Source organism: Sylvia atricapilla, chromosome 1, assembly GCF_009819655.1.
Source record: "Sylvia atricapilla isolate bSylAtr1 chromosome 1, bSylAtr1.pri, whole genome shotgun sequence".
Lineage (NCBI taxonomy): Eukaryota > Metazoa > Chordata > Aves > Passeriformes > Sylviidae > Sylvia > Sylvia atricapilla.
The window spans coordinates 48,092,420-48,113,859 of record NC_089140.1 but is presented as its reverse complement, the minus strand read 5'-3'; the positions used below and the strand labels follow the sequence as shown (position 1 = coordinate 48,113,859).

The window sequence follows — 21,440 nt, the reverse complement described above, 5'->3', positions numbered from 1 at the left end:
GGTACAACCTCCTTTCAGGGAGGTGAGAGCAATAAGGTCACCCCTGAGCCTCTTTTGCTCCAGGCTAGACAACCCAGCTCCCTCAGCCTCTCCTCATCAGCCTTGTGCTCCAGACCCTTCACCAGCTCCTCTGCCCTTCCCTGGACACACTCCAGCACCTCAATGTCTCTCTGTAGAGAGGGGCCCAAAACTGAGCACAGGATCTGAGGTGTGACCTCACCAGTGCTGGGTACAGGGGGACAATCACTGCCCTGGTCCTGCTGGCCACACTATTGCTGACACAGGCCAGGATGTCACTGGCCTTGTTGGCCACCTGGGCACACGCTGGCTCGTGTTCAGACAGCTGTTAGAGCAGCACACCCAGATCCTTTCCCGCATGGCAACTTTCCAGCCACTCTTCCCTCAGCCTGCAGCACTGCGTGCGGTTGTTGTCACCCAAGGGCACGACCTGGCACTTCATCTTATTGACCTTCATACCGTTGACCTCAGCCCATCAATCTAACTGTCCAGATCCTTCTGCAGAGTCTTCCTCCCCTCCAGCAGATCAATGCTTCTGCCCAACTTGCTGTCATCTGCAAACTGAATAAGTTTACACTCAGTCCCCTCATCTAGGTCATGGATAAAGATATTAAACAGAGCTCTGGGATTGAAATTGCTTTCTTGGTTTCTTGTTTTCTGCAGTTTGGATGCTAAGTCTACGAGTATCCAGGTAGTAGTTAAAGAAGGTGGTCTAAAGTTCATTCAGGTTCAAGATAACGGCTGTGGTATCAGAGTAAGTAAACAAAGTTGACAGGTGTGTGCTGCTGTTTAGAACTATCTTTTAAAAGTTACTTCAGTTTCTAAGTGTTTCTGATCTTGAAAGTGATCTTTCACTCGGAAAGTGACTGTTGCTTGTCCCTTTCACATAGAAAGAAGATTTGGACATTGTATGTGAGAGATTTACTACAAGTAAGCTGCAAAAATTTGAAGACTTGGCTAGTATTTCTACATATGGTTTTAGGGGTGAGGTAAGCTCTTCATCAAGGGTTTGAAATGGTTCATTGTTGTTAATCTGGTGTAGTGGGTTGTACACAGTATCACATTCCCAGTACTCTTTGCAGAAGCTTCTGTTTCCTGAGAGAGTCTGCTATGCAAATATAGTTCAAAGTACCTAGTATATAGTTTCAGTGTCTTTCAAGATTAGGTGGATGCCTACAGGGAGGTATATGTTCTTTTTACAGTCTGGAATTAAGTTTGGAGGTTTTTTAATTGAAACAAATCCTGTCTTTTCCAATGATGGTTCAAGAACCTGTAGGTAAAAGACAGTGGAAGATTTGAGTGGAAGGTGAATCTTCGATGTCAGATTTGTCTAAATACCACACTTTAAACTAAATGTGCAAAATGTACGGTGGTCTTCCTTTGTTTTTGCTGTTAGACAAAGTTTGTATCTCTGACCTGTCCGATATACTGGTTCTTCATACTCTCATAGACTGTATGTAAACTCTGGAAGAACAGTCAAGAATGAGTTTAGCTTTCCCATCTGGATGAACAAGATACATGAGTGTGTGTCCTGTGCTCAGATGCATAGATCCTCACATGCTCCAGAGAGTAGACTGCTTGGGTCCTCTACTCACACACTTTCAACATAATCATCTCCACAACCAGCAGAGTCTGGTCCTGAGGCTGGTTTCATCTGTATGGACATATCCATTGAGTTTTCCAGGAAGGCTATTGTGACCTGACTTTGTAATATTACTTACAGTCAAGAGAAAGACTTGGGCAGGAGTGAGAGAGTAACAGCTAAAACCTTCCAGCTGCTTTCTAGTTAACATGAAACAGAAAAAGGCACAACTGTAATAATTTTGCAAATTTCTTTTAGTTATGCTGCATGGTTAACCACTTGCATCGTCAGAGATAGTGAAATATTAAGGAAGCCAGAAAGATCTCCTGGATAAAATTTCCGGAAGTTTAGTATTATAGATACTATAATTTGTTTTGAGCTTTACTGACCTTTAATTTCCTTGTAAGGACTTTTATTTATTACTTGCAAATGGTATATTGAGATTTAGTGATGGTGTTTAAAGTGTGGACATGCCTCAGCGTTCTCCAGAGCAAGGTTTACAAAGATGCTTTCTCTTTTCCTAGGCCTTGGCTAGCATCAGTCATGTTGCCCATGTTACAGTAACAACTAAAACAGCTGATGCAAAGTGTGCATTCAGGTATGCTACCTGTTATCCAGGTGACTTCTGCTGCGTGCAATAACAAACAGATGTCTCAATTGCAGAGCTCGTGTTGTGGAGGAGGGTATGGTAAGGGGCAAGTATCAAAGAGACTTGGAATGTGAGAAAATACATTTTTTCAATTTGTAAAAGTAAGCTTTGGCTTAATAATTTATTTTAAAATTGACAGAGGTGGGGTGGGGAGGCCGGAAATCTTGAAAAAACTTCTGTTTCAGTAGCTAATATAGGTTAAACATTTGTCTTTGTCTCCATTTCAGGATTAAAAGTTGTATATATATATATATTATGGGCATCATGTCTAGCAAATTTCACAGGTCTCAGCACAGGAACTTAGAACTTAGTTTGTTATCTTTACGATACAATAGGTGCTTTATCCTATCCAAAAAGATTTTTGAATGTTATTTTGAAAACTTTATCTAAATGATAAGCTTTTCCATTAATTTCTTAACCTCTTTTAAGAAAAGGGAGTGGGAAAAAGGACAAGTTCTGAATCTTGTGTTTTCAAAAGATTGTGTGACTATGGTCTTTCTTCCATTAAATACATAGGGTATGTAGAGGGAAAGAGAAAGTCTATCTTTTTAATTAAAGCATGTCTATAACTTGCCGAAAGACTTGTGTGGGTCAGAAATTTCATATGCTCATGTCAAAGGAAACAGATCTTAAACTAAAGTCGAGAATTTCTTGTTAGCATAAGTCTAGTGGGAGAATTGTTATTAGGCCATGTCTAGCTATTAAAGAAAGAAAAGTATGCAGTAATCCTGCCGTTAGAGGAAAAGGTTCAGTAATTCAATATCAAAACACATATACCGTGATCAGCCTCGTTTCCTCTGCTGTTATTCCCTTTCACCCACTACCCCTCTGCCTCTTACAATCAATGAAGACAGTTTTACTCTAGCAGAAAGGTGGAGGAAGCTAATTCCCAGTGTTCCAAATTCTTTGCTGAGAGAAGTGTGACAATTACGGGATTTTTTTTGTTTTAATCCTTTGTTTTTATCTCTCCATGTCTGCCCTCCTATAAATCTGGACGTCTGACAACTTTTTATTTTCTCCCTAGAGCCACGTACAGCGATGGAAAAATCAAAGCCCCTCCGAAGCCCTGTGCTGGAAATCAAGGAACTCAGATCACAGTAGGTTTTTGTGCCCATTCTCTTTCATTCTTTTTTTGTTCCTCTTGCACCAATTACATTGTAAGGTACGAAACAGTATCATGTCTGAAGCTGCAGTTTGTTAGGTGAACCTAAGGAGTTAAGGAATAAATTAAATGTTGATTTTTCATAAACTACAGTATTCTCAGAAAATTTATATACAAAATAAAAATTAACAAGATGGATTTAGATTAATTCTATAGTAAGAGAGAATTTTAAAAATTGTCTTTAATTGTGAACTTTTCTCTGTAGGTTGAAGATCTTTTTTACAATGTAAATACAAGGAGGAAGGCTTTAAAGAATCCAAATGAAGAATATGCAAAAATACTAGAAGTTGTTAGCAGGTAACCTAAAGAAGGAGGCTCCCAGTTTTATATACTGCCATGGGGTGTACCAGGGTTTTTCAGAGGGACTGGCAACTGTGTGGTTGGTATAATTTTGTTGGTGGTGGTTGTGATTTTGTTGTGTTTTTTTCAAATTATTTGTTAGTGTGCAGTGACAGATAACGATTTGATGTGAAAATTTAGGCAGGAAATAGTGGGTTCTATCTGTGGCTATTAATTATTTGTAAGAACATCAGGAAAGAAATGGTGATGGACTTCAATGAGTGAACTTTTCAATGTACCTGGGCTGAAGAGAATTCATGTAAAAACTGCTCAGGAGCATTGAGATTTGGCTGAATACAGGAAAGTCGAATGGCAACTTAACGTCTCCAAAAAGGAGTAATATCACTTTAGCTATTGGATGTTCCCTTCTTGGGCTGCTTGGTTGCATCTGTTGCCACTGCTGTAGTCTTACATAGTGTACAGAGGTTTTGCAAGCAGGATCTGCAGAATTTAAGCAAAAGAACTGATTTACACTTTCAGAATTTCACATTAAAGGTAGCTAAGAGTAGCAAGACTGTGTACCAAAGTTCAGCCTATTCCCCAAATAAACTGTTAAAGAGTCTTTACTGGATTCGGCAGCCTTCAGCCAGGAGGTGGAGGGTCAGATCCTGCTCCTCTGTTGAACAGGATGATCTGAAGTCTTGCTGAGTTACAGCCCTCTAGGTCATTGGTTGTTCTTTTTCATTAGGACTTTTCTATTACTTGATTCAGGGTTTTTTTTTCTTCTTGAATTTTTGAGTTCACAGCCACAGCAGTCTAATCTTTGTCTGCATTTTTACATTTCTCATCTTGCAAGGTTCTATGGTGCGTTTTTTCTCTCAATGCAGTAATTTCCCTAGAAGTTTGAGCCGAGATTGTGCAGCTGTAGCGTATCAGATCTCAGCCATGGAATCACAGATAGCTGAACTGTCTGGGTCGGAGAAGTTACAAGGGTGGGCCAGCCATTATTCAGATGCTTTTCCATAGTAGTTGATTTCCATAGTAGTTGAGACTTGATTCTGTTACACTGAGGATGTTTTGATGCGTCTTTTAGTTAAACCTGTACAGTGAAACTGAAAAAACAAGTTTGTAGAACCTGATTTTTTTTTTTTTTTTGAGAAATAAGCTAATCTGATCCTTGAATTTCTTCTGGTTACAGTTGAGTTATAAATAGGACACACCTTTTTTTTTTTTTTTTTTTTTTAGCTGTTCAGACTGCAAAAGCTCAGCTTGGGTCAAATTGCATTACTGTCTAACAGGAAGTGAAATTGCTTGCCCCCATTACTAGCTGCTTTTCAGAAGTCAGGGGAAACAATTACCTTTTCACCACATACTGCAGACTTACATTTGTGTCTGTTTTTCAGGTATGCCGTCCACAACTCAGGCATCAGCTTTTCAGTTAAAAAGGTGTGTAGATAAAGTCTTTGTAACTTCACTGTGTGTCTGCATGTGCCTGTGTATATATACAGAATGTGCATATCTGAAAATGCCAGAAAATTTGCACTGCATCTTTTGCAACAGGAACAGCAAAGAGAACCTTCCCTTACACTGAAGTGTTGAAGGGTATGTTGGTGCAGTTTGGATGGAAAGCCCATCAGTTAGAAGTAAACAAGACAAAAATATATTTGTCAGGAGTTTGGAGCATTCTGTGTGGTCGGTGCTGTATTTGGTTTAGCTTTATGTGTTGTTTCAGCTTCTCTGGAGAGCCTGGTTACTAAGTGCTGTATGAAAGAGGCTGGGGTAGATTATCTTTCTTCTGTGCCATTCTTGATAATTATTAACTGAACTGAGTGCGTTCCAGGATGGAGTTACTAGTCTCAGTGGGTCTGATGTGCTCCAGCTGATCCTGTAAACATGTGCCATTTACCATCCATTGCTTTTTTTGAACATAAATAAGTCAATAAGAATACAAAACAATATAATAATGTTATGTTGTTCTCTGCAGTTTTCAAAGAAATGTTATTGTTTCATTTAAAGTGTTTCTAAAACTTCCTCCAGAAAGGTGAATTGATTGATACTCATTCGTCCTGTCTTTAGCAAGGTGAGACTGTGTCAGACGTTAGAACCTTGTCCAATGCCTCAACAGTGGACAACATTAGAGCCATCTTTGGAAATGCTGTTAGCAGGTACGTTGATGTCAAATTCATGAAGCTTTCCAGTGAATCACTCTCCCTTTTCTCTTTAAAGACGTGGGCTGTGATAACTTTGCTTACTTCCTTTGCAGTTAATTTCAGAGAAGAGGCAGTGCTGCAATTAGAGAGCTCTCCCTTCTTTTCAGAATGTGTGACTTTTTTCTGTGCGCCAAAGGGAAGAGGAAAGCTACAAAGTTGTTCCTTTAATGCACTGTGAAAGAACCATCTGCTTGTAACTTTCTGCATGCTCATATAAAACCAGCAAGCTGAACCTGTATTCTTTACAAGTTCCTAGCCTCTTCCTATACCATGAAAATCTTACCTTTCTTACTGTCTGCTACCTGATAAATTTTGAAGCTATTCATACTGGTTTTTAATGAAATCTTATGGTTTCTTATTTTGACAAAAGCTACATTAGCTGAAGCTGTGTAAATCAGATAAAAAAATTTAAAAACTGAAAGATCATCTGCCATTTTAGGAAAAAATCTCTATATGAGACTTTCAGCAGTGAAGAATTAATTGTATAAATTTGTCCCATGAATAGCTGCGTGTCACTTTGGTTCTGTTCTGTTACTGACTGAAGTCAACTTCACATTTAATGAATGTAACTTCTAATTCATGAAAACACCTTTAGGAAGCAAAGCAAAATAAAGAGGCTACTAAGTCATGAGGTTTGCAGTGTTCTATATATTTCCTTGCTGTGCATTCATTTATTCCTACTATGGATGCTCATTTGTTAAGAGTTTTTCCTTTGTACAGTTCAGGATAAATTGTCCATTTCAGAGTAAATGTTTTGATAATTTCTTTTCAAGCAGTAATTTACCCAGTTTGAGATGATGTTAAAAACTGAACACAGATAAAAATGGCAATATATATTGGTATATATTGAGGTTGAATTGGAAATAAGTAGCTCTTAAGTCTGTTCTGTGTTAACTTCAGAAGTTGGCATAATGCTTTCCTAGAGAGCTGTGCTCACAAACTACCAAAGTGGATTTTCCTTGAGTAATGAATTATGAAAATTATTAAAACTGTTATGAAAATAGTTAACATTAGGATCTATGTGCATGAGCAAGAGAGAAGTTTTTACATTTTAATGTCTTCTTAACAGACCAACAAGACACATTAGACTGACAAAAGCGGACAAGTAGTCCAAGAAAAAATGTGTGTGCTCTTTCCTGGCTGCAGACAGTTTTGAAGTGTTCTTGTCAATCACCATCAATGACTTTAAACAATGAAATGCATATTAGAATTATCAATAGGTTATAATGCTGTGGATACTGTGATATATTAAGTATTAAAAATATAATGGAGGTGATTTTACTGATCCCAACCATACAACATTGCCAGTTTACACTAAGAGGAGGAAATTATGCAGTTAAGGTTAAATAATTACTGTGTCCCAGCAATCAATGTTTGAGCTCTCAAATAATTTTAATGCTTTCATTAACTGTTGTAGATCAGTGTATGAAGTAGAGAGACTCGAGCAATAGGCCCTGAGCCAAAGTTGACCTTTAGATGAACCTTTCAATCATATGTTATATGAGATTTGTATCTGCTCATTAGCAAAATACACATGATCATTAGAAAAATATGTGGTGTGATAAGAACATATTTATCTTTCCATATTTAGAGGATGGACAAGACATCAGAAATCAGACATCTGCCCTTGTTTGGAGGTATATGGTCAAAGCCAGCTTCCTTGGCTCCTCCTTGAGCCCTGGCCAGGCTTTGGGTGGAACTAAAGAGGAGAATGAAACCAGATGTTTCTGCCTTAGAGTTACATGAGCTTTTTTTATTCAACAATATAAAAGCTGGAGCTTCTCCCAGCGAAGGTGGAGTCTTCACCTATGTGTGGACACACTATGTAGGATTTCCCAGTTACCAGGAGTGATTCTCCAGTCCTTTGCTGTGACCGGGGCTCCCTGGCTGATGTGTGAATCTGGATGATGGTAAAGTGTTAGGGTAACTGATGATGTATCTTCTAATCACTGTAGGCAATCTTTTGTAGTAATGATTAGGTGCATTACTTATATTATTCTTTAGTAGTTCTTTGCTGTTTTGAACTCTAGTTGATGACACTCATCCCTTAAAGTTGGTGTCTGTGTCTTTTGTGCTGACCCTGCCAGCTGGCAAAACAGAATATCACTGCCTGTGAGTTCTGCTCGAAATTTACATCAACAAAAGAATTAATTTTTTGTCTGTGTTTCTGTCAAACTTAATAGGGAACTCATAGAAGTGGGCTGTGAAGATGCAAATCTGGCCTTTAAAATGAAGGGTTACATCACAAACGCAAACTACTCTGTGAAGAAATGTATATTTTTACTCTTCATAAACCGTAAGTTAAAATAAAAAGCAGCATTTTATACAGTCATATGTTACATAATCAGAAGAACAAAACTTTCTGAAGGCCTACAAAGTGCATGAGCATTCTTAAAGACATTTTTAAGAATAAATATTAATTGTAAATCTTAAGAGTGCTTTTCAGTTTGTAATGTGCATCATACTTGGCACTTTATTTAGTGGAAAACCTGCTTAGACTGGACCTAAAGAAACTTTGGTGTGTCAAGGTTATGGCTGTGTCCTGCCAGCTTACACAGATTGATCTCTCCATTCTGTAGCAACACTGGCATGGGTTGCAACAAACCTTGACTGTATGAAATAATGAAAAGGTAGTCTGCTTATTTCAGTATTTGTGGGAAAAAACACTTCTAAGTGTAAAAGATGCTGAGAAAATACTGTCTATTCCTGGTTTTATGTGAAGAATAAATAGGTCTTGGGGGAAAATGGGTATAACATTCCCTTTGAAGACAGAAAGCGTGGAGATGTATGTCTGCAGGAGTAGCTGGGCACTGTGCAGTGTGTGTTAGCTGGGCTCTTTGAAAACAGCGCTGTGTTCTGTGTTTCAGATCGGTTGGTAGAGTCAGCTGCTCTGCGCAAAGCCATAGAAACTGTGTACGCTGCTTATTTGCCAAAAAGCACACACCCATTCTTGTACTTAAGGTAAAGTAATAGGAAGAAGTAGCCTTTTAATACTGTCTTGTAGGATATAACATGGTTTTAAGCATTGCCCTGAGAAAATTAATGGTCAGGCAGGAGGTAAATATCATTAAGGAAATCTTAAGAAGACAGACCTTGTTTTTAGAAGTAGTGAATATCTGTAATTTCAGCTGAAATCCTTTCCTATTAATTCTTGAGACACTACAAGTAAAAGATATTTCTATAAGTGGTATTTTGTCGTTGTACAATGGAGAGGTTGTTTTAAGCTTACCTGTGTAAGCTATTTTGCTGAGTGACTTTTTAATTATTTTTTAATTATCTAAACAAGTCTGACTGTAATATAACTTTAGCAGATTTCAGGATCTTTTTGACTTCTTTATATGTAATGACATCCCCAAGCCTGACAATTTTTGTCAAATTTGAACCCATATTGGCTTTCTCTGCCATCCATGGGATATTTTAGGTTAACTTCTTTTAAAATGTTTTCCAGCCTGGAAATAGCCCCTCAGAATGTCGATGTGAATGTGCATCCTACAAAACATGAGGTCCATTTTCTTCATGAAGACAGTATTCTGGAACGTGTACAACAACATGTAGAGAGCAAGTTATTGGGCTCTAATTCCTCAAGGATGTACTTCACTCAGGTGGGAACACCTGTGGAGTGATAAAAGTTCTGCATTATTTTAATGATTAGGGATAATTTACTCTGTTCAGTAGTAAAATCTTTGCAGATATGGCACTTACCAGTGTTGTACTGGTACCTTTAGATCTTTGCTCTGTTTCAAGTTACTTTAGTATACCAGTGTTAACAATCTGGCAAAAGAGAGAAAAAAAAGTATGAGAACATTTTAAGTACATTTCTGTCAAGTACCTGGTTAGCTGTCTTGATTTTATAAATATGTTAGCTTTCACATGTGGTATATTGTTTTTTTATTCTGCCCTGGTTTATGTGAAGAAGATGTGATTGAGGAAACTGTTCTATGTATTTGGTAACACTTTGGATTTAATCTTACCAGAAAAAGAACTCAGGAAGATACTCTAGTCTCTCTCTACATAAAGCATAACATAAGAATTACTATCATTTTTATACATACTAATTTCCGTGTGGGTTTTTTTTTTTTTTCCCTTAAAGATCTTTTTCTTTTGAGACAAAGGAATGGTAACTAATGATTTTAATGCCAAGATGATGATATTCACTCTATGCAGATTGCAAGTGCAAAGCTGGTGGCCTTTTAAGCAGTCACTGGGGGTTTCAAAGTGCCTCTGAGCAGTAAGATACTGTGAGAAGTGTGACTAATCTTTCTGGTTCTTTTTTCCTTCTTGTTCAATCTCTTCTCTTTACTTCCTCATGTTTGACTGAAGACATTGCTCCCAGGGGCTGACTGCTCTTCCAGTGACGTTGTAAAATCAGCAGCAAACTCTTCTGTGGTTACCAAGGGAACCAGTGATAAAGTTTATGCACATCAGATGGTCCGCACTGATTCCCGAGAGCAGAAATTGGATGCTTTTCTTCAGCCAGTGAACAACCCCCTAAGTGCAGGGCCCACTGAAGTGACAACAGAGGTTAATGCAGAGGGTGCAGACAGGCTCCAGGATGCTGAAATGGAAGAAGTCAGTGACCTGGTTGAAATGGCTGATGTTCAGGAGCATACAGTGAATCCCGGGGGGTCAAGCAAGAGTGGACACTTGTCTCCTGAGACTATGTCTTCTCGGTAAGTCCCACCTTTCCTGAACTGGTGCAAGGCTACCTATTCATTTCATGGCACAGCCATGAAACTAGAGATTTTTCTGATCTCTTTAGACTTCTGCTTTTCCAGAAGGGAAAAATTCTCTAGAATAACTTTTCATGACATTTTATTGAGAAACCTAATCTGTGAACTGTAAATTACGTAACTCGTGATAAATTTTGTGACTGGAATACTGAAAGGCAGGAAGCAGTATAAATAATGGCATTAGTTTAGGAGATCATACTGGTCTGTCTCTTTCTGGAAGCCTTCCTTTTGTGAGGTATAGAAACTACATCACTGAATTCGACAGGCATTGCCCTAGTAAAGGCTAAAGTGCTGTAAACATATTATAGCTCCTGCAGGAGCTGTTATAAAAGGCTGAAGTGCTCTGAGGGAATCTGATTTTCCCAGAGAAATGGGCATGGAAAAGAAAATCGTTAGAAATACCAAAATTTTTGTTGTGTCTTTTAGAGCCCAATTTGCTTGGTGCTTAAGCAACAGTTGCCTGATGTGATTGGTATTAGAGTGTCACAAATTCTTTTAAAATTTTGAACTACCCTTTCCTAACAAATTATTTGTAAGAAGCAATATAAAACTGTCTTTCTGGGAAACTCTGCATTTCCTGGGTTAATATACAGCATGTGAATTGAGCATCTCATCTGTTGCTGTGTTTGGCCTAAGTGACAGGAGAATTGAACATAATTCCTTATGTTTTGGTATTACAGGAAGAGACCACGGGAAGACATGGATGTAGAATTGGAGAAAGATGACACCAGAATGGACATGACTGCTGCCTGCACCCCTAGAAGAAGAATTATCAATTTGACCAGTGTGTTGACTCTCCAGGAGGAAATCAGTAACCAGGCACATGCAAGTAAGCAAGACCTGCTTCTCAAAATTACTGTTGTTCTACCAACTAAATATGACTGTTTGAAATGGGAAAGGGTATTTAAAAGGAGGCCCAGTGAACTTACTGTGCTGCTAAGCAAGTTTTTAACAAAAGCTTTTGCTTTTCATTTTTATTTGTATCTGTCCCACATATATGAAATGGTGAGACTTGTAAAATACTCTCTTTTTTGTTAAGAGTTGTTTTAGAGAAAGGTAAAAGGTGTGTGATTCTTTCTAGGGTGTTTCCCTCTTAACTCAGTTGCCTCTGAAGGCATCTTACACTGACTCATACCCTTATTATTGATATGTCTAAATGCTAGGAATCTCACATTCTGGGGGTTTTGTGGGATTTATTGTGATTTTTTTGGTTGTAAGAATTGGGGGACACTCCATACAAACAGCTGTAATAAATAACTTTTCTATAAGTTGGTAAGAATCTTAAACTTTAGAAAGCATGAACTTCTCCTTTACTTGTGCTCCAGTAAGCGTTTTGCAGAAGACTGGGTAATACTGTTCCAGTGATTCCCTATCTGACTGTCACTGCTTAAATACTGATATCAAAGAGTTGTACCTGAACCCAGAAATACCCCAAATTGTCTCAAAATGCAGAATAATACTTATGAAGCTGCCTGACGTTCTGTCTTATCTTCACATCTGTAAGAAGTACCTAAAAGAGATTCGGAAAGAGAAATCTTTTCTCAGTCTCTTACATTCCTTTAGAAAATATAACAGTGGAATTAGTGTAGCGTAGTGCTTTGTACATGCTGTGACTGCAAACATCTGTAACAAAGCTGCTCCCAAGGATGGCAACTAGTGAATTTTTTTTGTGTAATGCCTAAAATGAACTCTTGTACGAAATCTGACTTCTCATACCTTTCCCTGTCTTGTCACTCATATATATATTAAAAAAAAAAAAAAGTTACTTTGTGAGAGAAAAAGAAAGAAATTATGAAAAAAATATTACGGACCTATTCTATCACACTTCTAGAATTTAGTCTGATAATAGCTAGATTGTGTTGCAAAGCTGGTTTACACCTGCAGTTTTTGAAGTATGTGTGTGCTTATCACCAATCTCTTGTGGCTGGAAATTAATTTTGGAAGGCTAGTCAAATACAGAGACTTTAATTTTATTTTTTTTCTAATTCACATTTGTAGTTTAAATGTTAAATAACTATTCTCCATTACAGTTTAATATTATGAGTATGCACAAAAGTTACTAATATTTCAAAACTTGTGAATAATTGGTCATACAAGGATATAAGAAGAAGCAGGGGTGTAGGAGTGACTGAACAGTAATCTGAGACTTTCATGCTAAAAAGACACAAACCAGTCAACTAAATAAATGAGGGCAGGGTTTCAACTATTAAATGACATTCTTTTCTTTGCCACTTCTCTGTTGTTTCAGAACTTCAGGAGATGCTACATGAGCACTCATTTGTTGGTTGTGTCAGTCCTCAGTGGGCTCTGGCCCAGTACCAGACAAAACTGTACCTCCTCAATACAACAAAACTCAGGTAAAACAGTTGTTAGACCTGTTGGCAGCTGAAATAAGTACCGATTGTGAAGCTAGTTAGAAGGAAGGAAATGATAGGGAAAACGGCATTGTTCTCTTGTTGCCTGTATGAAAAGTCATGAGGCTAAAGATTAAGCAGTCCATTCAGAACAGTGGAAACAAGTCTGGCACACTTGGGAAAAGTTGCAGGGAATCAGTGTAATTAAAATGCCAACTACTTTTTGTGTGCTCACAGACGGTGAGAAGGAAAAGACTTTTTCTTGCTCCATAATGATCTAGATGATCTGTGATGATCATCATGATTCACTGTAGTATCATCTACAGCACAGTGGATAAAGCAGAGGCTTCAGAAAAGTCCTTGAAAACATTGTATCCAGTTGGGTTAAGAGTATCTGCAGGACATGATTGTAACACAAAATTTGTAATTTTTCCTGCTCAGACATACAGGGACAGCTACCTAAATTTTCACAACAAATCAGTGATTAGACTTGAGATAGATATGTCCATTAATTTCCCAGTTTCTTTGCATTTCTTACAGTGAGGTAAAGGAGTAAAGAAGTTGAAGTATAAATTATCAGGGAATAAATTGATAGTGATTGGATACTTGAGTATGTAACCTTTCTGCACCAGTGTGGCTGATGATGTCAGAAACCAAGAAATAGATTCAGTTGTAAATATCTAGATAATGAAAGTGAACCCTTAAACTCTTCAGCTGAAGGAAGATCTTTTTTAATAGGACTGAGTATGTATATCTGATGTTTCCAGGATGATCCTTACTTTCCCCTCTTCATTATGGTAACTTTGAGATATACAATCCTGTCCATATAATTAATTTTTGTGTTTCAATTTAGCCAAGAGCTCTTCTACCAGGTACTTATTTATGACTTTGCAAACTTCGGAGTCTTAAGGTTGTCTGTAAGTATATTTTTACATTATATCCTATAGAAAAAGATGTTTTAAAAAATATATTTACAATATGTCTGTACCTTCAGACAAATGCATAGTTATGCTTGCACAGTCAGGTTGGCTTTTGTCCACTACAGGAATGTTGTTTTGTTTCTCAGTAAGAACAGAATGTAGAAAACTTAGTATTTTGTGGCTGCTACTGTTAAATTGTCATCTGACTGGTTGTTACTGTCGGTTGTAGTTTTTCACCAAGTTTTGCTGTTGCTCATTACATTGGGACAAATAATTAATTTGAATATACAGTCTGCAGGAATACAGTGTTGATTGCCACTGTTTATCCTGTAAAATATCACAGTGCTTGGGAGTTTGGACTGCAGAGAAAGAAGAAAGAAATTAATATATTTTTAGCCTGGTTACAATAAACAGAACTGTTGGTTCTGCAGGCCAGAAATAGAGTATTAAATTATTTAGTAAGTGAAAGAGGAAGTTATAGATTTCCAATAGAGTGTGTTGATCATTAACCAAAGTTTTGCCTTCTTCATTTTTAGGAGCCAGCTCCTTTATATGAGCTTTCAGTGCTTGCTTTAGAGGATCCCGAAAGTGGCTGGACAGAAGAAGATGGCCCAAAAGAAGGGCTTGCTGAGTACATCGTGGAGTTTTTGAAAAAGAAGACTGAAATGTTGAAAGATTATTTCTCTCTTGAAATTGATGAGGTGACTGCAGCTATTACTTCTGACAGTAAATGAATGGTGGACCTGGCAGTGTTAGGTTTAGGGTTGGATTAGATCTTAAAAGTCTTTTCCAACCTAAACGGTTCCATAATTGTACATTTGGCGACACATAACTGCAGTAGTTTGCTTGCAGTGCTTACCGTCACTAAGAACTAGTTCTAGTAAGGTCATAGGTGGCATAACCCTTTCATTTAAAATGCTCAGAACTTATGCTGCCTTTAAGAAGGGTGCTACACAAAGTTTCTGTTTAATTAGCTACCAAGTCACAGAATGGATTGGATTGGCAGGGACCACAGTGGGTCATGTGTTCCAGCCTCCTTGCTCAAGATCATCCTGGAGCACATAGTACAGGATTGTGTCTTGAGATGGTTCTTGAGTATCTCCAGTGAGGGAGACTCCACAGCCTCTCTGGGCAATCCATAGTTTAGTCATTGTTTCTATTACTAGAATGCAGATCTCTTAACCCACAAGGTGTGCATCTTAACCAGCTCTCAAGTCAGACAGGGCTGCAGCACCACTGTGGCTCTCAATGTGTCCTTTTGTGTGGCTTAAGGCATCCCTTACTTTATACAAAATTGAACAGCTTCATCAAGCCCAGGCACTTCATTTGAATGTTTGCCTGGGAAGTGGTATCTGTGTAAACTAGAGCTAGAGGAGAAGGTTGAATTCAGCCACTACCTGAGCTGAATGGCTTAATCCATGCTTTGTAAATTAAACACCACCAGTAACACCCTGTGCAATGTCTGCCTGGCATCAGGCTTTAAAAACTTTAAGGCTCACTGAATTTGGTAAAAATCAGTCTTAAAATACGTAAGAGTTTTGGTGCATTTACTGCAAGAAAGAACTTTTTTTAAATTACTGAAGGAGCAGTGTTGTCTTGCAGGAAGGAAATCTTACTGGGTTACCACTTCTGATAGACAACTATGTCCCACCATTGGAAGGACTGCCTATGTTTATCCTGCGCTTGGCCACAGAGGTATATTCTCTCAAAGATTTTATTAATGCACATTTACTTTTCTTTTTTTTTTTTTTTTTTTTTTTTTTTTTTAACTTTAAACTATTCCAGCCTGCCTTTGCAGTTTCTGGTGCAGCTTAAATGTACTGTTATGTGTTCCAGATGCTGTTCTGGTGTTACTGATTAGTTATGCTTTGCCTGTGTGTTCATAACTACTGACTGACTGAGCCTCTATTACAGTTTAAAAGGCTGCATTCCTACCCTCTTTTTTCACTCTATACCTTTACCTTACCAGGACAAAAATGGCCAGTACATTAATACAAATTCTCCATATTAAGAATCTCTATCAAGCTTTTGACTGTTACCCAGATTCTATAAAATGACTTGTTTTTTTTTTAACAGGTAAACTGGGATGAAGAAAAGGAGTGTTTTGAAAGCCTGAGTAAAGAACTAGCCATGTTCTACTCCATCAGAAAGCAGTATATAATAGAGGAATCCAACGTAACAAACTCTCAGGTACCAGAATGCTGTAACTAGTCCTGTGAGCAGATAACTAACAACATACAGGAAACTTTTTTATAGATATAGAAGATATTTCAGATATGAGCTTCTAATCCCAGCTCTTTCAGTGAACTGAATGAAGTAGGAGTGTGGCAAGATTCTGAAAGAATGTGGCTTAGATTTTCTGAAGTATAGGTATTGAGGGAACCTTTTAACTTTAGGCATTGCAGTGTACTTAATATTATTACAAGCCTCCTTGGCTTCTGAGTTGGGAATGTATTTTTATGCTATATTTCTATAGAAGAATAAGGTTGCATATAAATTTAAAGTTAAATCTGATTGTGTCTAAATATCTGCCTAATCAATCAGTTAAACTTACCCATTCTTCAAAGTGACTTAACAGAGCTTAGAATTGACTGTATAGAATGAACTTTTCTAATACTTGAAGTATTTTACAATTACTGTAGTCTTACACAGTAAAGTTTTTAAGGCGCGTTTTTCTCTAGTTAAACAGAACCTCAGTTTGTTTGTTCTTGTTTTCCTGTATTTCAGAATGAAGATTCTGAGTCTGGTTCAACAACATGGAAATGGACTGTGGAACATGTGCTTTACAAAGCTTTTAGGACTCATCTTTTACCTCCTAAACACTTTGCAGAAGATGGCAACATTTTGCAGCTTGCTAACCTGCCTGACCTGTATAAAGTTTTTGAAAGATGTTGAACTAGTAGTTATTAAAGACTGTTTTTTTTAGACAGCCCCCATTCATGTTTCCTTCAGTTTTACCTAGTAGAAGATAAAGCTGGAATGCTGATGGAGGAAAGAAAGAGGGGATGTAGTGCCCTGCTGAACTGTTAACATGACAGTAAATCGTCCATTTTCCTTTTGTTGATCAAAATATTAAAAAAAATCATTTTTGCTGCATCTAAACCCAACAAAAATCCCTAAAGTAAAATTGGCACTTACACTCTGAGTTTCCCTATTAACCAATCTGCCAACAGAAAATCTACTGGGTTAAGTGATTGTGGAAGAAAATAGAGCTTAATTTAGTTGGTGTGTGAATTCTTTAACTCTGCTTGCCTCTGGAAATCCAACTAGGTTACCTGTATTCTTTTGTTTTAAGCATGATGGTTATCTGGCAGTACCTGCAATGTGAGTGTACATGCGAAGCACTTAAAATCATCTGTTACTGCAGGAGTTAGTGCTGTAATATTTCAGGGCCCTTGCTGAAATGAGGCAAATCCCTTCCCTTTTAATCAAGTAGTCAGAGAATAGAAATGGGAATGTTTTGGCAGATAGTAAACGAGAATGCACACAAAATATTCATTATTTAATGAGTCTCCAATTTAATGAGTAGGGCTTGGGAGATCTGCTGCTTTCAAGGCTGTGTTCCCAACAGGGAAAGCATTTTTCTAAGTCCAAGAGGCATCTAGCATCCAAACCAAAAAGGAAAGCAAACTTCATTTTTGCACTGTAAAGGTTTCTGTTCCATTTGAAAGCAGCTGGTACAAGCAAAAGCATTAATCTTCTTGGATTGCTGATGATCCAAACCCTGCCTTATGCTGAGAAATAATCATGAAGGGCAGCAATTTGATAGGAGTCCAAAAAGACAAGTTGTCTCAGATGTGCATCTGCTGGCCTCAAGTAAATATAACACAAGGGGCTGCGTAACTTCATATATTTCTGGGGTGCCAAGTGCAGATGTTAAATTTCTTACCTATGATGTGCCAGCTTCAAAAGAGTTAGAGTTCTCAATAGCAGAAAACAACATCGTTCCAGAAAGCACCTTCCTTCTGCTCCCCCTCTGATGACAATCCTGGCAATGGGATAATTACTGGAGAATCATGTCTTCCTGAGCCAGCCAGCACAGCAAATCAGATCTGAAGTGAGCAACTGGCTTCAGCTGGCCTCAGCCCACGAATTACTTCTGGCAATGAGGGGGCATGGAAATTGTGGATAATATAAGAACTACTAATTGTAATTCTTATATTGTATTTGTGTTGTGATTCCATTCTCTTGCCCTTGCTAGTGTGCTTGTGATTTCAGCATACTGCTGTATCACTCTTCACATGTAAAGCCTAATATATCAAGTAAGTAAATTTGATATTGAACATGAAAAGCTCCCTCTGTGGAACATCCAAAAGAACCTAGACTCTGACATGTTCATGTGAGAAATGTCTTGAGATCACCACAGGCATGCTTACGTTATATGTTAAGTGCGGCAGCAGTCTGGTGTGCACTCTCATGCCAATGTAACAAATGCCAGCTCCTCATCACACTACTGTGTGAGTTTCTGAACCACCACAAAATTAACAACCCCCAAAATCATAAAAGTATATTCTGAGTTAGGCTCATTTTCTTCTGTTTTTTGGTGGTTTTTCTCCTTTTGGTATTTAATGGAAACCTGATTACATACTGCCAAGTTTCTGTCGCAAAATGAAAAATACTCATAATAAAGCTCAAACAGGTTGTTTCTTCTAATCTGTGTTTTTCAGAGCTTTAAGCTATCTGATACAGCTTAACTGACTTCCTTTGCATAAGAAATGCAGGAAGTCTTTCTTGCAAAGTATATTCTTAGGATTGCAATAAACCATCAATCAAAACATTCCTGTCACAGATGCTTGACAAGCAGGTAATGGTATTTGGTTAACAGCTTGCTTGGGTTATTTTTCCTTATAAATCCTTGATTCAAATCTGCTTCTTGAAACAAAACTTCTTAAATCTCGTTTTCAAGCCCAACAAAAAGAAACCCAACACATTACAAAGAGCACAAAGCCACATTGTTGTCACAGTCATGCCAAGCAATTCAGTCCATTACCATGGGCATTCACATGACCAATCATCTCACCTGTATTAGAACCAAAAGCAAACAGTTTTTTTAGGGAAAAGCTGGTGGAAAGTTCTGGAGATGTAGCTGGGGGTACCCAAGGAGAGCAGGAACATCCCTGGGGAGGGCAGAATTGAACATTGTTTTTTGTGACAACTTTGCAGGTTTTTACAGGTAGGTTTGAAAGGAGTGAACAAAATTATCCAGATTAAGTGTTTTAACTTCTTTCTACACTATGACATGCATTTTAGATTTACAGGAGATGCAGCTTCTCCACAGCAGCAAACGGAACTATTTGGGGATGCACCAAAGGGAGTAACTTGGCAAACTAACCATCTGTGAAAACATGGCATCTCAGTTAACTCAATATGCAGAGCATCAAAGCCATACACCACAGGAAGAAAGATGCTTGTTTAGGAGAGACTTGCAGAATCTTTACCTGACATATGCCAAATACAACTGTTCATGTCTGATGTAACAAAATACTCTCCACCCCAAGGATTTTCTGTCACCAGTGCATATGGCTTGTTCTGCTTTGCAGTTTTTGTATTAATTCCCTTTTTTCCCAAGTACTGAACTGCAGGAGGAAGCAGGCACTGAGAACAGGTTGAATTTCTTAAATATGCAGAGGAATTTCATTTCAGAGACTGAAGAAGATGAGTTGTACACCTCGATGACATTCATAGGTTTAATAGAACCTTTGACCTCCTATCCCAGATGCATTTTTCTCACTGAATTTAATCACAGAATCATTAAAGAGTTGGATTCGAAATCTGGAGATCATCTGGTCCAACCTGCCAAGGCAGGGTGACCTGGAGCAGGTGACACAGGAACGCATCCAGGTCGGGTTGGAATGTCTCCAGAGAGGGAGACTCCATGAACTCCCTGGGCAGCCTGATCCAGTGCTCTGCTGCCCTCAATGGAAAGAAGTTCTTCCTCATGTTGAGGTGCAACTTCTCGTGTTTTAGTTTACAGCCACTGCTCCTTGTCCTGTCGCTGGGACCACCAAAGAGTCTGGCATCATCCTCTTGGCACCTGCCTGAGATATTTATCTGCATTAATGAGAGCCCCTCTCAGTCTTCTCTTCTCTATACACGCCCAGCTCCTGCCGTCTCTACTTGTAAGAGATACTCTAGATCCATGGTTAGGAACATTCCAATATTGTCAAATGACAGGGTTTGAATTTCTTTTTTTTCTAATAATTCTTACCTGCATCCTCTGAAACAGATCTTGGCTATTCTGAAGCAATGTAAGGGATAAACTTGGTCCTGGCTTCTATTTCACTCAGCAATTACAGAAGAGAACTTTAGGAAGAGCACACTGAAGCCAATACAACCAAGAAGTGATGTGCCACTACCACTAACAAGGCCTCCCTACAGGCAAACAGTACTGTAACACATTTTGCACAAAATCTATGCAAATTTGAGTCCTTATTGCCCCACATATATAGGAGTGGTAAGTGCAGATTTTTCCGATGACAAAGCAATGAAATATCATAATGCATTTCTCACGTTTTAACATTTTTATTTTAGAAAGTTAACATATCCATTAAAAAAAAAAGAAAATGCATGGAGTTAAAAAAAGCAAACATAAACTAATGACAAATTGCAATAACATAAAATAATTTTATCTAGTGAGACCCAACAATTATTAAATATACTTCCACCACAGAGAAGTTTTACTTCATTATATTAGCAGTCTCTTGATTACGTACACAAGACAACACTTTCCAGTAATTACCTAGTCATTAGAAGATCAACTTCAGGAATCACTGAATAATAAAATACATTGTGGACAAATACTTTCATACCACCTGAGAGGCAACCTAATATACATATGTCAACAAGGTACATCTTCATGAGGTATTACAGTACATGGGAACCATTCCCTTTACTTTCTAAGGAGTAAATTCTCCTGTCAGCAGCTCCACCAGCAAGTCAGCCACAGAATCTGTTGCCAGTTTCCAAACCCCAACAACTTCCTGCAGAGATTTTCTTTCTGCAACAGATCACACAAGTCAGGATGAGTGCAGATGGGACTAAAGGAAACATATATTGTAAATAGAGAGGCTGAAAATAAAAGGTCATCCACACTTCCAAGTGAGCACTAGAAGGCTTCAAATCAGAAGTTTCAACTTCTCAAGAACTTTTAATACCTCCCGTAGCTTGAGCTTTGCTGTGAGTGGTGAAGTGAAAGCATGTGGCACGATAATTCCAGAAGTAAATTTAAGTAATTTCCAAAATAAGGAAGTAATCTCATATTTAAATAAAATACACTACAAAAATCTTAGGATGAGCTTGCTCCAGTGTAACCAATTTGTAGTATTAAACAGACTGAGGAGGGGAAATGTGGAAGCAGGTTTGCCCATGAAATCTTCAGGCACACTCGTCCCAGGTTTAAACCAGAGAAAATCTCTTCCTGGCATTCTTGTGCTTTCATCTCCAAAGCAGTACATCTCTTCGCTGCCAAAAAACAGAGCTTTTACACATCTGGTCCACCACTGTCCTTTCCAGGAGAGCGAAAAAATAAATTCATAG

General features: G+C 38.1%; 1 protein-coding gene across 1 annotated transcript; it reads left to right on the top strand.

Annotated features, from left to right (window-relative positions):
* The first annotated feature begins 680 nt into the window (after window positions 1-680).
* On the top strand, window positions 681-17,049 carry MLH1 (mutL homolog 1). The gene is made up of 17 exons (XM_066322059.1): window positions 681-772; window positions 909-1,007; window positions 3,274-3,346; window positions 3,617-3,708; window positions 5,094-5,136; window positions 5,767-5,855; window positions 8,084-8,196; window positions 8,768-8,861; window positions 9,349-9,502; window positions 10,221-10,570; window positions 11,311-11,459; window positions 12,879-12,987; window positions 13,838-13,901; window positions 14,441-14,605; window positions 15,507-15,599; window positions 15,981-16,094; window positions 16,632-17,049. Exons 2-17 carry the CDS (start codon window positions 991-993, stop codon window positions 16,797-16,799), a joined length of 1,887 nt encoding a protein of 628 aa, XP_066178156.1. The 5' UTR covers window positions 681-772; window positions 909-990; the 3' UTR covers window positions 16,800-17,049.
* Window positions 17,050-21,440: the final 4,391 nt, after the last annotated feature.

Excerpts from the sequence above, each read along its gene's own strand:
- MLH1 (XM_066322059.1), top strand. Across the intron at positions 12,988-13,837 it reads CTCAATACAACAAAACTCAG|CCAAGAGCTCTTCTACCAGG; the intron begins GTAAAACAGTTG and ends GTTTCAATTTAG. Across the intron at positions 16,095-16,631 it reads CCAACGTAACAAACTCTCAG|AATGAAGATTCTGAGTCTGG; the intron begins GTACCAGAATGC and ends CCTGTATTTCAG.